The sequence below is a fragment of the Triturus cristatus genome, chromosome 4_2 (assembly GCF_964204655.1).
Source record: "Triturus cristatus chromosome 4_2, aTriCri1.1, whole genome shotgun sequence".
NCBI lineage: Eukaryota > Metazoa > Chordata > Amphibia > Caudata > Salamandridae > Triturus > Triturus cristatus.
Window position 1 is genome coordinate 899,425,141 of NC_140586.1, and position 16,859 is coordinate 899,441,999.

The 16,859-nt window shown below is 46.8% G+C and overlaps 1 protein-coding gene across 3 annotated transcripts in view; it reads right to left on the reverse strand.

The window, feature by feature from the left end:
• The window catches only part of KDM4A (lysine demethylase 4A), a 612,801-nt gene that overhangs the window by 166,481 nt on the left and 429,461 nt on the right, over positions 1-16,859 (reverse strand). For all 3 annotated transcript variants that reach the window (XM_085602947.1, XM_085602948.1, XM_085602949.1), the window contains one exon: positions 3,529-3,640. In XM_085602947.1, coding sequence (XP_085459073.1) covers positions 3,529-3,640 — 112 coding nt within the window. The remainder of the gene's footprint in view (positions 1-3,528; positions 3,641-16,859) is intronic.

Sequence of the window (16,859 nt, forward strand, 5' to 3'; positions counted from 1 at the left end):
GTATGCCGCCTTTGTGAGCCTCCCCAGACCATCTGCTGCTTTCAGCAACTGGTCCCCACTGGTTCTACCCCCAACCTTGGGCGGGAGAAACAGCGGGAAAAACAAGTGAGGAAGAGAGGTGTGCCCACCTCTGCCAACTCCAACCCTCAGGTGGGGGAGGTGAGGTGAAGCACAACCTCGAGTCCCCGCCATCTTGAGGATGGGGGGACCCAGCCAACCAGGGACAGGCTCCTGCCCCCCTCCCATTGGTCCCTTCCCTTTACCTACTTGTAACGCCCCTACATTTAGTATTTAGGGGGCACCCTGAACCTTGCTTCCTCAGATCCAGCCTGACAACAAGAAAAGAAGAAGAAGGACTGAACAGCCGTGCAGCCAGCAAACAAGAGGAAGACGCCCACAGACTTGGCCCCAGCCCTACCGGTCTGTCTCCCCTTGAACCTGCTCCTGCGAAATCCCGGTGTGTCCTGCATCCAGCAACCACAAAAACCCCAGAGGACCTGCCTGCCTTCACTCCTAAAGACTGTTTCACCCATGAAGACCGGATTTGTTCAACTGCAACCCCTGGCAGCAGCCAGAGACCGCAAATCCAGCCAACTCTGCACCCGCCAAACAGGCCCGAGCTCGACTGGAAAAAGACCACAAGGAGATCACCCCGGCGATCCTGACCCCGAGATCCGGTGACCGCTGACCTGCCTCATGCCTCCAGCCGATGCCTGCAGTCTAAATCCAGAAGGCCCCCCTAACCGCAACCAGGAGCTGGTAAGACGATCCGACCCCAAAAGGCACCCCTGCCCCAGAGCCTTTTGTGCCAAAACCGACGGTGCCTAACCAAACCCTCAACTTCCCAACTTACATCTCCAATTGCTTGTCGCACCCAGAAGTCCTTCATCTCCCTGCATGCAGTGCTTTTGCAAACCGGAGGTTCTCCATAGAAAACAGGGCGTCCGACATCGAAACAGCCCTCGGCCGCCCAAGTGTCGCTGAAGGTGTCCTTTTTGGGCTACTTTGTTTCCCCATTTGCCCTGACCTTAACCCTAGGAGCTTTGCTCCCACAACCCAGTGGCCTGCTTGCCAGGAGTCACCAACCTGAGGCCCCTTATCCCCCATTGGATAATATTCGGCCTCAACACTCTGCACCCGGCCGCATTAGTGCCGCTGAGGGTGCAACAACAGTGCATCACTTGCCCTGGGGTTCCCCTGAGTCTAAACCCAGAACTTTAACTCCTACAATAGGTTACTTACCGGTGAACCGATAACCTGTTTTTCCTCCAAAGGATAACATTGGCAATTTTCTTCCAAAAAGTTTTCTAGTATGGAGTTTTGAAATCTAAAAATATTCTTTAAAAATCGCACAAATAACCAAAACGTATTTACTTACCTGTTTACAGGAAATGTCCCAGTGCTTAATCCAGGTATCCAGCACCGAGTAAGAAAAGTAACGTACAAAGTAACTTACCTGTAATTTACTAAAAAAGCCTATTCATTTCAATGCACTGTTCTTCTTCCAAAAAACGACTAAGTGTGGAGTTTTGAAATCTAAAGATATTGTTTGAAAATCATGCGAATAACCAAAACGTAATTACTTACCTGTTTACAGGAAATGTCGCAGTGCTGAATCTAGGTATCAAGCACCGAGTTAGAAAAGTAACGTAAAAAGTAACTTACCTGTAATTTACTGAAAAAGCCTATCCATTCCAATGTACTGTATTTGCTGTGTTGCAACCTGCTTTATCCCCTGTAATTCAAACAAAGTACAAGTTCTATTGCATTTTCAAACTGTTCTATATTCAGCAACTTATTACTGAAAAGTATTTCATCCTTACCTGTGCCAGGATTGCTTGGTTCTAAAAATAAACAGTATACTTTTCATACAAAAACAACTGGCGTAGAGTTCAGTTCTTGAGTGTTTGAATTAATTTGCTGACTGAGTGTGTACATCAAATGCTTAACACTGTCCTCTGATACTGCCTTACTGCTCGTCCACTCTACCACAAATAGAGAGAAAGGTTCTATATAACTACCTCTGGGGTACCTGGACGCTATACACACTATACCTCATTTTGGTGTAGTATATATAGAGCCAGTTTCCTACAGTAAGTGTTGGCCTACTAATATATCTGCCCGATGAAAGAATAAGAGTCAGTTAGATCCTTAAGAGATTGTTATTTTTTTTCAATCACAAACAAAATTCCACTATGGAAGTTTTTGGGAAAAACAAAAAAAACTTTTGAAAAGTTTGACAGCCTGCTGTCATGGCTGATGGTATAGTCTGTCAAACTTTTACTACATTTTGAGAATAAAAGGCCACACAGCAGTTTCAGCAACAAAAAAAAAGTAAACTTTTTATTAGTCATTATATCATACAATATCCTTCAACAAGCATAATATACTTGTTCATTTAGTATACATACAGGTAAACTATAATCCACGAATAATAATTTGTGCATTGTATTTGCATAATAAACAAACTCAAAACCAGCAACCAATACAGTGTGGTCACGCCAGCCCCAGTATTGCCCTCAGTTAACATTAGGGAACCAGACACATTCACTTTTACTTATCGCGTTGTGAGAAAATCAAAATGAAATCCCAGTGACCACATACTTTGCATCACCAACTCCAAGTAGAGGTCATTTATCCTACATCTCATTTGTCATGAACACCAGCCACCGCTTTGTATTGACTAGATTTAGAGTGAATAATATTCCATTAATGGCCGCCTATCCGGCACAAGTATTTTCGATAAACTAGCTATCTTTCTGCCCTTGTGACGGCCTTTCCCCCCCCAATCTATTTCATATGTGTTTTTTCTTTTGTTCATTCTACACGGTAGAGAGGAAAACATTAACTATTCCACTGTTGAAAAAATTCTGTATTCGATTGCATAAACAAGCCCTTGGAACTTTCCGAGTATTGGAAACTCCGTACATATGTTTTATGCTGCCACATTTCTGCTTGCTGTTCTTAAAATAAAAAAAAATGCACTTTAATCCACATGGGGTGCACTTTTAGAACTTGCACTACCAACCACCAGAGGGGGCAAGCCGTTTTATGTATACGGTTTTACAACTTTTTAAAATCAATTTTATAGCTGTTTTATGAATCTAACATTATCTTTTTTAACAGTTACTAAAGTTGAACCGTTGTTTTATATGATGTATACCACACTTCGATGATTTTATGTACTTTTTATGCATTTATTCGAATGCGAAATAAAGAGGTGATAATCTAGAGAGTTATTCACAGGGCTGGCAGAAACTTGAAATTTGGCAGGCAGAAGTCCCTCAGGTTGGTGGAGATACTGTCCTCTGGCATCCTGCCGGAGTAAACTATTCGCCAAGCACTAAATCAGGCCAATAATGAGCGACCACATAAACCGGAATAAAAGAGCAAGGGGGTCTCAGTAAAACAACAGGGGATATTCAAAAGCACATCTATCTATGAAAGATCCAAAGCTGGAGAAGACCAAATATGAGGAGAGCAGTGCAGCACAAATGGAGATGTCAAAATTATTCTTGCAAAACTCACCATCATCACTCCCAGTCTCCTTCAGCACAAGAGGATGATGACGAGGGAGTTTGGCCAGAAGCTGCTTGTGGCAGACTGGGTTCTCAGATTCCATCATGTTGTCCTCTGCCACCTGCATGAGACCAGAAAGACTCACTCAGTTTCATGGGCCACCAAGCAACATAAAAAGGAGTACATTTCTAATGACAACAGGGGAGAAGATCAGTTACAATGCACCACAGACGAACAAGTTACTTACTTTCGTTAACACCTTAAGTGGTAGATGCTCTATCTAGCCGCTGATTGTTTAACTTAGAATACTCCCCAGGTGTCAGACTAGATCCGGAAATTTTTGGTGACCAATACCCCTGTGCACCAGTAGGTGGTGTCGTTTGGCTCTGCGTGGCATCGTTCATGCTGGAAGTGACAAGTGCGGTGCCCATATAGGCATCACCCCAGCGTTCTGACGTCAGTTTCTATTCGTGACTTTCCAAGCCAGAAGCCTGGATCCACGAAGAACACGGACCACTGGTGCGTTCAGCTGGGGCCCTTAAAATGGGAACAGGCCTTAATTCAAAAATCCGTTCGCAAAGCAGGGAGGACGAGTGGGTCAGTAAAAAATGTGAGGCTAGACAGAGTCTTTACCACATACGGCTTTACCGAAGGTAAGTAAGGATAAGTTACTTACCTGTAATCCTAGTTCTCTTCCAGGGGTATCCTCATCAAAGTCATAAGCACATGAATATTCCCGCCTATGCGCAGGACCCCGGAAACATATAAAACATATGTGGAAACCATATATGTAGATATATATATATAACAAAAACACAATGCAGCCTTCCAAAGCAATGCTGAGCAATGATGTAAGAAATACCCTTGCTTATAAATACATTCCAATAAAGCAGGGAGAAAGAAACACATGAAATCTGCTTTAATAAATACCAGATATCATAATCTTGCAAAGAACAATGAAAAACATTGTCAGCACATAGGCTGCATTGCAGAAACAGAGTAGAAAGCTGAAAAGCTAACCCACAGAAACATACAGAATAAACTGGCACCGTGCCTTTAAGGCAGCCATGACCCCTAGCTTCCCATCAGGCCTCAGGGGTGACAGTTAGGTCAGTTGTTCTTTGCGGAGACCCGCAGACCATAGCATAAAGAGATGACATGCATCTTGTTCACTTGCCCGGGGATGCGGGTGGGTCGCTTATGACTTTGATGAGGATACCTCTGGAAGAAAACTAGGACTACAGGTAAATAACTTATCCTTCTCTTCCAGGGGATCCTCATCGATAGTCATAAGCACATGAATAGAATAGCAAGCCCATCCCCTCATCCTGCGGGCAAGTAACCAGAGTAAAATAAAGATACATAGTAACCATAAAGCAAAACAAGCATTTACAATGCAATGGTCTCGGCATTGGTAAAGTTAGAGCTATTGGCATTGCTCATGACATTATTTTTGTTCATGTTTTTTGTTTTTAAAACATTTAAATAAACGGCATTGTCATGAGCAATGCCAATAGCTCTAACTTTAACAATGCCGAGACCGTTGCATTGTAAATGCTTGTTATGTCTCGCGAGCGAGACTGCGCAAGCGCAGCCATCGCTAGCCGAGACCGAAACCCCCACGACAAACCGCGGGAAGGGGCCTGCCTCCTCACTTAACAACGCCCCCCCCAGAGCTGTTCGCGACTATCACCTCTGGAGTGTGCCCCGTATTTTCCAGTCCCCGTATCTCTCCGTTCCCACAGCAGGGAGAATTTTATCTGGGATTTCGGGAGGGGGGGGGGGGGGGGGAGCGGGCTAGAGAGCAGGCGGACAGAACGCAGCATGGAGCCCCATGCGCCGCCTGCACTCGAGCATGTCGACATCTGCAGCTGGTTGGCTGGTCCCGGGGGATTTGTAGCAGTCTGGACCCCGGCCAGGAATTCCCTACATTCTAAGCCAGCCGATATCGCACACGCCCCATTCCTCAGGACGGGCCCCTCAGGAAGGGTATACGGTGCTTTGCCATATGTACTTCACTGCGGGACGGAGCAGGGTAATGATTACAGCTGGAAATTGTGCGGATTTATGGCAGTGTCACGGTCGAGGGTTTGCTTTCCAGCCGGGAGCGAAATTTTAAGGCAGTTGGCAAACCTATTGTGCATTTTGTTAATTACACAAATGGAGCACACCGTGGGCATGCTCACAGAGCAGACGAATGCAATACTAAGATAGCTCGGTGGGTTCGTGTATCTTTGGCTGCGGTTAACCAATACAGTCGAGCTTGCCTGGCCCCGAAGGAAGAAAAGAGGGGGAAAAAAAATCAAGACCTGTTATGGCGGTATCTGGCCAATACAAGACTAAATCACTGCTGGCGGCCATGCCGCAGAAACCCCCATTCCTTTGCTACTCAAATGCTTACATTTGCACAAAATTGTGTCTGTTTAAACCGTGGCCTAACTAATACCATGGATATTGACTAGACGACTATTCACCCAAAATAATCTACCACCAAGGGCGCAGGCAGGTGGGGATGAAGGAGGTGCCACAGACACCCACTAAACAAATAAATGCAGGCACGGTTTTCTATCCAAAGTTGTGAAATGTAGTTAAAAAGCTCACAATAATTTCGGGCATGGTTCCACATGAGGCGAACATTAAGGCGAGCGAGGAGTGCGCACTTTACAGGGGCTCTATAACATGAACAGAGTTAATATTGATGTTTTGCGATCTTAGAAAAAAACATACAATTCTCCCCATTTCCTAAAACATCGTATCCGGTCAGACCTGGTCAGTCCTCGCATTCAGGCACATAGGTCGAGAAAGATAAACGACAAATTAACTCCATGTGTAGGAAGCCTAACATGACAACCATAAAAGCCACAAGGGAAACATTTGGGCCTTGCTGCCCCGCCCCCTCCCCCCTCGACTACTGTTGTCGATCAGGTTTCAGGCTGAGAGATAAGGAGGCAGGGGGAGGACTGTAAGAAGCTGCAGTTTGATGGGCGCGTGCTGCGGGGCACGTTCCCACCACTGACGTTAGTGTAAGAAGACAAAACCATAAAACACCACCGCCCTGGCCTGCAATAAAACAACCCCCATAAAGCATATGCTGCTTTAGTGATTGGTTTCTTGGATGTGCAGCCAACAGTGACTTGGCTGATGCCGCCCACAACAAACTGGACACATCAAGCCAAAACCGGCTACATCATCAAATGTCCCCAAATAAGTCTGCTCCGGGTGAGACAATTTGTAAAGGGCCTTAGGGTGCTGATAAAAAATTCGATCATTTAAATTACCTGGTAATTTTCACGTTGGTAAGTGCATCATCAACTAATATTTCGTTAACAAAATTCAGGGGTTAGGATAAATACTATACAGATTTGAAACCTAGGGTATTTTGGTAAAGCACTGGCCACGGATTTACTGCATAGGTTATCCTATCAAGTCACCACGATTCCTTCCGCCCTTACACGGGGTATGGAATTGCATTTACGTATACCACTGCAGCTATCACACTACATTTTAAAGAAACTACACTATACGTAAAAAGTAGTTTTCAATACATTAACTAGGAGTTTTGAATTAATAAAGAGAGCAAGGCCATTGTTTTTCCTATCAAATTTCTTCAATCACGTTTTGGGGTGTTTTGCAACGGTGATTAGTAGCAGTCTGTCGCAGCCCTTTAGTTTATTTACGCTACCTTAGCAGCATGCTTTCCTCTAACAACCAACGATGCCATCTACTGTAGACGCACTCTGTAGGCTTGGCTGGCATGCCCCCCGCATAGTGTACAATGGGGAGCTTCCACGCTCCGGACTCAGGAGCTGTAAGCCCCCCGCCCCCGGGCTATTGTCCCACCACTGGCCTGCGGGGCCCACCGAACCCTGACGTACTAACTAAGACTGCCACCGAGGAAGCATCCCTCCAAAAGCTCGAAAGGGAAACCTGCCCCCATGCAAACAACCCTGCTGTGGCGCCCTCAGAAGAGATGGTTGTGACGGAGAAAGCATTGGATGGCCCGATGGCCTCGCCCACCCCACTGTGGTTGCAACGGATCAACTGGCGTTAACGGTTATATGCATTTCAATAAGTTTAGATACTAAAAATACAAAAAGTCATATCAGTAACTTACAATAGACTCGTCCAACCTGCTTAGGCACCTTGTACTTTTTCATAAAGGTCGCATACATTGGTTTGAGCATACGGAACATACACTAGGTTTCTAAACCAGGCTTCCGTGCCCTGCAAAACGTGTGATCCTTGACGGAACTCCAAATACAGGCGTCGAATTTATCTTAAACAACAAAATTAGAAGCGCTTCGTAGTGCACGGACACGGAACCAACAGGGCGCGCTACCCATGAGAAAACACCGCTGTATCTGCAGGGGAGAGGTGCACGCGCAGTTAGCTGCCTGCAGACCAGCGTTGCAAACAATACCTCGGGTGAGCAAAACACATGATGAAAGGTAAGTGTTGGTTTGAAAATTCGGCAGCCATGTTGGAAAAGCAATATTATATGCAGTAATAGACTGGAAAACCCAGCTTTTAATGCCGTTCTAGAAGCAAGCTGCTTGTAAACGCACACGCATCTTGACCACTCTAAGTAGTTCTGAAAAACAAAGCTTTTAAAATGTATCATCCTGCAGTAGAATTGTTTAAAAAGTTGTTCAATCTGAGCACATCGGGTAGTTTCGAGAAATGTTTTTTTTATTTCAAGATAGTTACTTTGTTCTGAAAACTGGAGTTCTTGGTGCACGGGAGCAACGCCGGGGCACCACCGCCTTTCTCCGAGGCACAGCAGAAAATGCCTCGGAGAAAGGGAGTGTCCTTTTCGGATTGAGGGCGTGTTTTGCTGTTGTCTCCTCCCTGAGACTTCTCGCAAAAAACACGCCCCCCGATCCGAAAAGGACGGGGCTTCAACGGAGTGACTGGACCTCTTCTCCAGTGGCTGGCCAGCATTTAAGAGGCCAGCCAATGGAGAACAGGAGAGAAGAGGGGCGGGTGCAAGCCCCTCTTCTCAAAGTCACTCAAACTCATTAAATCTCGGAGCGAGACTGCGCAAGCGCAGCCTTTCGCAGCCGAGACCTAAAAAGACTCCAATCAAGTTAGCATTGGAACAGATTTCTCAAGGAGGCCTGGCCTACTTGGGTATCCGCTCTGGAGTCAGAATCCAGACAGTAATGTCTGGTAAACGTATGGACCAATTTCTAAGTTGCAGCCTTGCAAATCTCGGACATTGGTACATTGTGTAAGAATGCAACTGTAGCAGCCTTGCCCCTAGTAGAATGAGCTTTAGGGGAGGCTAACAGAGGCTTGTTCGCAATTTGGTAGGCCAACTTTATACAAGACACTAACCATCTTGAAATCGATCTTTTGGAGGCCAGAAAGCCTGTTCTAACAGAGCCGTAGTTTACAAAAAATGTATCAGCCTTTCTAATGGATTTTGTTCCCTCCAAATAAAATTTGAGAACCCTCTTGAGGTCTAACGAATGAAGAGACCTTTCCGCTGGTGTAGCAGGATTAGGAAAGAAAGAGGGGAGAGAAATTGTCTGATTTACATGGAAATCACACTACTTTGGGCAGGAAGGAAGGAAGGAAGGGTGAGTTCGCATAACCACCCTATTATGATGGAAAACCGTATACGGTTCCTTAGAACAGAGTGCTTGGATTTCACTCACTCTGCGTGCTGATGTAATAGCTACCAGAAAGGAATATGCTACTTACCAGTATGCATCTGTTCTTGGCATATAGAGCTGCAGAGCCACACACTTGGGATAGTAGATCGCCATCTGGTGTTGGGATCGGATGCTTGCAGGTTGTTGTTGTCTTCGGAAGAAGTCTTTGGTCACGAGATAGGTGACTCCTCCCTTGGACTACAGTGCGCATGGGCATCCACTCCATCCTCAGATTGTTTTTCGCCATGATGGGAAATGGAGTTTGTAGAAAAGAGAGAGATGTCCATGTGTGATGTCTAAGTAAGACGATGCTGGAACAGATACAGGTCCCAGGGAGGTGGGTGGGCGTGTGTGGCTCTGCAGCTCTACATGCCAAGAACAGATGCATACTGGTAAGTAGCATATTCCGTTCGAGGCATATGAGCTGCAGATCATACACTTAGGATAGACTATATAGCAGTATCTCCCCTAGCGGTGGTCACCTGTATCAGTTGCAGCAGTTTGAAATAAAGCTTTAAGGACAGCCTGACCCACAGAAGCTTGTTGCTTTGCTTGCACGTCAACACAATAGTGTTTAGTGAAGGTGTGTGTTGTAGACCATGTGGCTGCCTTACAAATATCTTCTAAGGGAATGTTTCCTAAGAATGCCACGGAAGCCCCTATTTTGCGTGTGGAATGCGCTCTAGGGGGAACCGTTAGTGTGCGTTTAGCCTTGTGGTAGCATATTTGGATACATTTAACTATCCACCTAGCTATCCCAGATTTGGAAATGGGGTTGCCTTTATTTGGTGGAGAGAAAGCAACGAACAATTGTTTTGTTTTGCGGAATGATTTGGTTCTGTCAATGTAGTAAAGAAGGGCTCTTTTGACGTCTAAGGTATGAAGAGGTCTTTCAGCTACCGAGTCGGGATTTGGGAAGAACACTGATAGCTCTACTGATTGGTTAAGATGGAACGGAGATATGACTTTTGGAAGGAATTTCGGGTTTGTTCTAAGAACCACTTTGTTACGGTGTAATTGCAAGAATGGTTCTTGTATGGTTAAAGCCTGGATTTCACTTACCCTTCTGAGGGATGTGATAGCGATAAGGAAAGCCACTTTCCATGTGAGGAACTGTAGTTCGCATTTATGCAGAGGTTCAAATGGGGGTCCCATGAGTCTTGTAAGAAAAATGTTTAGATTCCACACTGGAGAGGGTGGTAATCTGGGAGGAATAATTCTTTTTAGTCCTTCCATGAAGGCTTTGATCGCAGGTACTTCAAAGAGTGACAAGTGTTGTCTATTTTGTAAGTAGGCTGCTAATGCTGCTAGGTGGAGACGTATGGATGAGTATGCCAAATTACCTCTTTGCAAGTGCAGTAAGTAGCAAATGATGTCTGGATGGATGCATCCAGTGGGTTTATATGATTGTTAGTGCAGTAAATGGCAAATCTTTTCCATTTTGCAGCGTAGCAGGCTCTAGTGGTAGGTCGTCTGGCCTCTCTTATAATATTCATGCAGTCTGGTGGTAGGTTGAGATAACCTAACTCTAGGACTTCAGGAGCCAGATTGCCAGGCTCAGTTGACCTGGATCTGGGTGTCCGATTTCTCCATGGTTCTGGGTTAATAAGGACGGGGAGAGATGCAGTTTTTGGTGGGGCACTAGCGAGAGTTCCAGTAGTGTTGGGAACCACGGTTGGAGTGCCCATGTGGGAGCTACTAAGATCAGTTTGAGAGAATGTTGCCTGAGCTTGCGTACCACTTATGGAATGTGTGGGAGAGGCGGAAAAGCGTACGCAAATCTGCCTGACCAGTTCATCCATATTGCATTGCCCTTTGACTACGAGTGGGGAAACCTGGCGGCGAAGGTTGGGCATTTTGCGTTTTCGTGTGTGGCGAACAGATCTATGTCTGGTTGGCCCCATTGTTGGAAAAAGGGTATTAGAACTTGGGGATGTAGTTCCCATTCGTGGATCTGTTGAGTCTGTCGACTTAACAGATCGGCAATCTGATTGTGAACCCCTGGAAGGTGCTCTGCAAGTAGGTATATTTTCTGTGGAATGTCCCATCTCCAAATGTTCTGTGCGAGCTGGGGAGAATGTGTGCCTCCTTGTTTCTGTATGTAATACATGGCTGTCATGTTGTCTGTCCGAATTAGGACAGTTTTGTATTGGAGATGTAGTTGGAATGATTTTAGTGCTAGGAACACTGTTCGCAGTTCCAGGTAATTGATATGGAGCATTTTTTGTTGAGTGGTCCATTTGCCCTGAGTGGTGTGGCCGAGGAGGTAGGCTCCCCATCCTGTGAGCGATGCGTCCGTTGTGAGCACTATCTGCGGAAGAGGCTCTAGGAACGACTGCCCTTTGGAGAGGTTTGTTATGTTCCACCATTTGAGAGAGCGATGTGTGTGGCTGTCCACCAACACCAGATCCGTAAGTTGTCCGTGAGCCTGGTTCCACTGATGTGCTAGACATTCTTGCAAGGGGCGCATTTGAAGTCTGGCATAATGCACAATGAAGATGCATGACGCCATCAAGTACTTTACGAGGGTCTTACCATCTTAGCTGGCGCAGTTATATACAATCCTCCCGGACAACAAGCTGGCCTCGGCGCCAAATTACTGAATCAACTACTGCCACTCTGTCTGATACATAAAAACTATTTAATTATTGGCGATTTTAACATTCATTTTGAAAATACGGACTCTCCGGTCGCTTCCCAGCTTGAATACGACATGGGAAGTCTTAATCTCAAGCAGTGGGTAGTGGGCCCTACTCATACAGCCGGTCATACCTTAGACCTATTATTCACTAATATTGAATCCACCAGCATAAAAGATATCCAGCCTCTATCCTGGTCAGATCATTCCCTCATCTCCTTTACATTGGGCCTTCTCGGTAAACCTTTAAAATCTAAAGCTGTTTCTTATATTTCTAAACGAGCTTGGAGGCTAATCAATAAATCCAGCTTTGAAGAACACTTTCAAGTGGTCAATATCAAACCATCGGAGGTTTCCTCTGTTTACGACGACATTGCCCTATTGGACGCTGGAATACTACAAACATTAGATAAACTAGCCCCGATGCGGGAATCCAGAAAAAAATCTCCAACAGAGAAATGGTATACCCCTCATCTAAAAAACCTTAAAAAAGAATGCAAAAAAGCTGAACACTTATAGAGACAATCCAAAGACAGCGAAACGAGATTAACCTATGGTCACAAACTAAATCAGTACATTCTTGCCATTAAAAACTCAAAAAAGGGTTACTTTACCCAGCGTATCCAAGAAAACAGCAACTCAGCGAAAGAGCTGTTCAGGATTGTGAAGGAGCTTAGTAAAGGAGTAGTTTCTTACCTGTAACTCCAGTTCTGTATTAGGGGTATCTCTGTTATAGTCATAATCTATGAATAGTCCCGCCCATGTGCGGGGACCCCGGAGCAATCAAAATATCTCTTAAGCTGTCCTGCATTTGCAAACCTGCAAAGACACTTAAGAGACAGACAAAATAATACAGCCTAATAACAATATGGCTGCACTGGCCAGCACTTCCTCTGAAGTGAACACAAAAGCCAAAATAAAGTTAAAATGTCATTTTTATTCACATCTGACATGTTCCTTTATTGTATCACACTCCCTTCACCAAAATCCCTTTAAACAATAGAGAGGAAGGGGTGGACAGACAAGCCCTATAGGCTGTCATTATGTGTCTGCTAAAGGGATACCGTGCCTTTAAGAAACTCTCCAGAGACCCCCGGTATCCCAGGATGCACAGCCAAAGCAAGTTACTTTCAGTTATTTTTGAAGGTGTATAACAGGCCTGATACTGCCAGTTTTACTCCACCGGGGAGGAGGGAGGGTCGCTTATGCCTATAACAGAGATACCCCTACTACAGAACTGGAGTTACAGGTAAGAAACTACTCCTTCTGTAGTAGGGGATCTCTGTGTATAGTCATAATCTATGAATAGAATGCCAAGCCCATCCCAACCAACAAACAGCGGTGGAGCAAAAACCAAACACCAACAAACTACTGTGCAAACAAATTCCTCAGCGAAGCCTGTCCAACCTGCGCATCTGCCCTAGCATCAGAATCCAGGCAGTAATGCTTTGTAAACGTATGGACCGTCTTCCAGGTGGCAGCCTTACAAATGTCAGCAATCGGAACATTCCTAAGCAAAGCTGTACTCGCTGCTTTGCCCCTAGTCGAATGCGCTGTAGGCTTACCCCCTAACGTCTTATTAGCTTTCTGATAACAAAGCTGAATACAGGACACAATCCATCTGGAGATGGACTGTTTTGAGGTAGCTAGACCAGTTCTGACTGAACCATAATTCACAAACAGTTGATCCGACCTGCGGATGTCTTTTGTCTTACCTAGATAGAATTTCAACACCCTATGCACATCTAAGGAATGCAGAGACCTCTCCGCCGGAGAGGAGGGATGGTGAAAAAATGTAGGCAAAGTTATCATTTGATTTACATGGAAATCAGATATCACTTTAGGTAAAAACTTAGGATGAGTACGCATTACCACTTTAGAAGCATGGAATACAGTATACGGCTCTTGACAACACAGAGCCTGAATCTCACTTACTCTCCTGGCCGATGTGATGGCCACAAGGAAGGCGGCCTTCCAGGACAAATGCTGCAGAGAAGCCTTATGAATAGGCTCAAAAGGCTCCCTCGTTAATCTGGACAACACCACGTTCAATTCCCATGGTGGAGAAGGTCGTCTAACAGGGGGAAACACCTTACGCAAACCTTCAAAAAAATCTTTAATCACAGGGATTTGAAAAAATGAGGTTTGGGAAGGGCCCTTTCTATATGCAGTCAAAGCTGCGAGCTGAACTTTAATAGACTGAAAATTAAGCCCAGATTGAGCTAACTGCAGAGGATAAGGCAAAATAACATCTTCTTTACAGGATGTAGGGTCAATGTCCTTTGCCTTGCACCATAAGCAGAATCTCTTCCACTTATAGGCGTAAGAAGTCCTCGTAGACGGTCTCTTCGCCTCTTTCAAGATCTCCATACAGTCCTGAGGTAGGTTCAAGTGTCCATATTGTACTAGCTCAGGAGCCATGCTGCTAAACTCAAGGACGAGAGATTGGGGTGAACCATCTGTCCTCCGAACTTCGTGAGAAGGGCCGGCCGACACGGCAGGCGCCGGTGTGGCAGAACAGACCGGTGAAGAAGGTCGGTGACTCCGGAGCAATCAGGATCATCCTGGCTCTGGATTGCGACAGCTTGATCAGCACCGCCGGAATCAGGGGAATGGGTGGAAAGGCGTAGAGAAAGCTGTTGGACCAGCTGATCCATAGGGCATTCCCCAGTGTCCCTGGTTGGTAGTACCTGGACGTGAAGTCGCGGCATTTGCTGTTTTCTGCCGTAGCGAACAGATCGATGTCCGGAGTGCCCCACTCTGCGAAGACGTATCTTAGCACGTCGTCGTTTAGCACCCACTCGTGATTTTCTTGAACGAGCCTGCTGAGCGCATCGGCTTGGGCATTCTGCACTCCCGGCAGATGGGTTGCCGTGATCGTGAGGTTCCTGGCCACCAGCCAATTCCAGATCGTCTGTGCCTCCCGAGACAGCGTGCGTGAACGGGAGCCCCCCTGCTTGTTGAGGTAATACATGGTAGTAGTATTGTCCGTCTGAACTAGCAGGGAGTTCGTCGTGAAGGAGGGATGGAACGCCTTTAGGGCCAAGTGTACTGCTCTGAGTTCCAAAAAGTTGATGTGGTAAGTCATCTCCGTCTGTGACCATATCCCCTGAATCTGAAGAGGGCCCGAATGCGCTCCCCAGCCCTGGAGAGACGCATCGGTCACTATGGTCTGGACCGGAATATCCTTGTGAAAAGGAGTCCCCTTGCAAACATTCTCTGAGGAGCACCACCATTTCAGAGATTGGAGAGCGTGTTGGGACAGATGAATCGTGTCCTCCCAACGCCCCCGCCTCTGGTCCCATTGATCCTCCAGACACTCCTGCAGGGGCCGCATATGCAGACGTGCATTGAGGGTGAGAAAGATGCAGGAAGCCATCGACCCCAGTAAGGAGGACACCGTCCTCACTGTAGGAGAGTGGGCTGAGACGAGGTGCAGGGCCTTCCCACGGATCGATAAGCGTCTCTCCTCCGAAGGACACACGCTTGCGTTCAAGGTATTGACTGAGGCCCCCGAGTACTGGAGACACTGCACAGGGATCGGCACTGACTTTGACATGTTGATGTGCAGCCCCAGGCGATGAAGCAAGGCAGCTGTCCTGTTGAAGTGACACTGGGCTTCCCAGAACGTGGAAGCCTTGATCAGCCAATCGTCCAGTTATGGATACACAAACACTTTTTTCTTCCGCAAGTGTGCTGCCACCACTGCCATGCACTTGGAGAACGTCCGTGGGGCAGACTTCAGACCAAACGGGAGTACTGTATACTGGTAATGGTTGTTGCCTACCAGAAACCTCAGGAACTTGCGATGCTTTGGTGCGATCGGCACATGAAAGTAAGCGTCCTGCAGATCTATGGCGCACAGCCAGTCTCCTCGATGCAACTTAGGGTAAATCTGATGCAGGGACAACATACGGAACTTTTCTCTGCGGATCCACTTGTTTGCTTGACGCAGATCTAGAATAGGCCTGAACTCGTTCTTGTCCTTTTTTCTGACGAGAAAGAACCTGGAGTAAAGGCCTTTTCCTCTTTGCCTCAAAGGAACAGTTTCTATCACCTTCTTCCTTAACAGAACGTCCGCCTCCCCCTGGAGCTCCCGCACCATGAAGGGAGAGCGCACTGGTGGAATCTGAGGAGGCGGGCTGGTGAAACGAAGACTGTATCCATTGCAAACAATATTCAGCACCCACTTGTCCTGAGTTATTGTCCTCCACTCTGCCAGGTAGAATTGAATACTTCCCCCCACCGGAGCGGGTAACGGACGAGGGGGAAGTGACCTTTCAGGGCTTCGACCCGGCCGGGCCTTTGTTCCCCGACGAGGATTGATGCTGGCCTCTGCCCCTCTGGCGCTTCTGAAAGGACTGCCTCGGGAACTGTTGTTGTTGCTGGTGCTGTTGTTGATGACCAGACTGGCGCCCTTGACCGCGTTGCTTAGAATAACGCCTGCCATAGGAACGGAATGACTTCTTCTGCTCCTTGGGTCTTTCCAACCCCACGGCCTTCAGGGTTTCTGCTTCGGCCTTCATGCGGGCCATCTCGTCATCCGCATGAGACCCGAACAACGTCGAGCCAGAGAAAGGCAAGTTAGCAATCTTTTGCTGCGCTTCAGGTTTTAGAGAGGTAAGCCTCAGCCAGGAATGTCTCCTCATGTGTACTCCATGACAGTACCCATGGGCCGCCAGCAACGATACATCCCCCGCCGCACTGATGATCTGGTTGGAGACCATCATGCCCTCGTTCAGCACCTGCTGGAAGTCCTCCCTTTTGTCCCTAGGCAGGGAGGCAGCAAACTGTTGCAGAGAGTCCCAAAGCGATCGGTCATAGCTACCCAGCAGGGCAGAGGCGCTAGCAGCCTTCATAGTCGTGGCAGACGTAGAGCACATTCTCCTCCCCAAGGAGTCCATCTTGCGGCTCTCCTTATCCGGAGGAGCCGTGGAAGAGGGCGTCGTGGAGTGTTGTTTACGAGCTGCAACCACAATGACAGAGTCCGGGGGAGGGTCCACCCTGAGGAACGCCGGGTCCGAATCAGGGGCCCTGTACTTCTT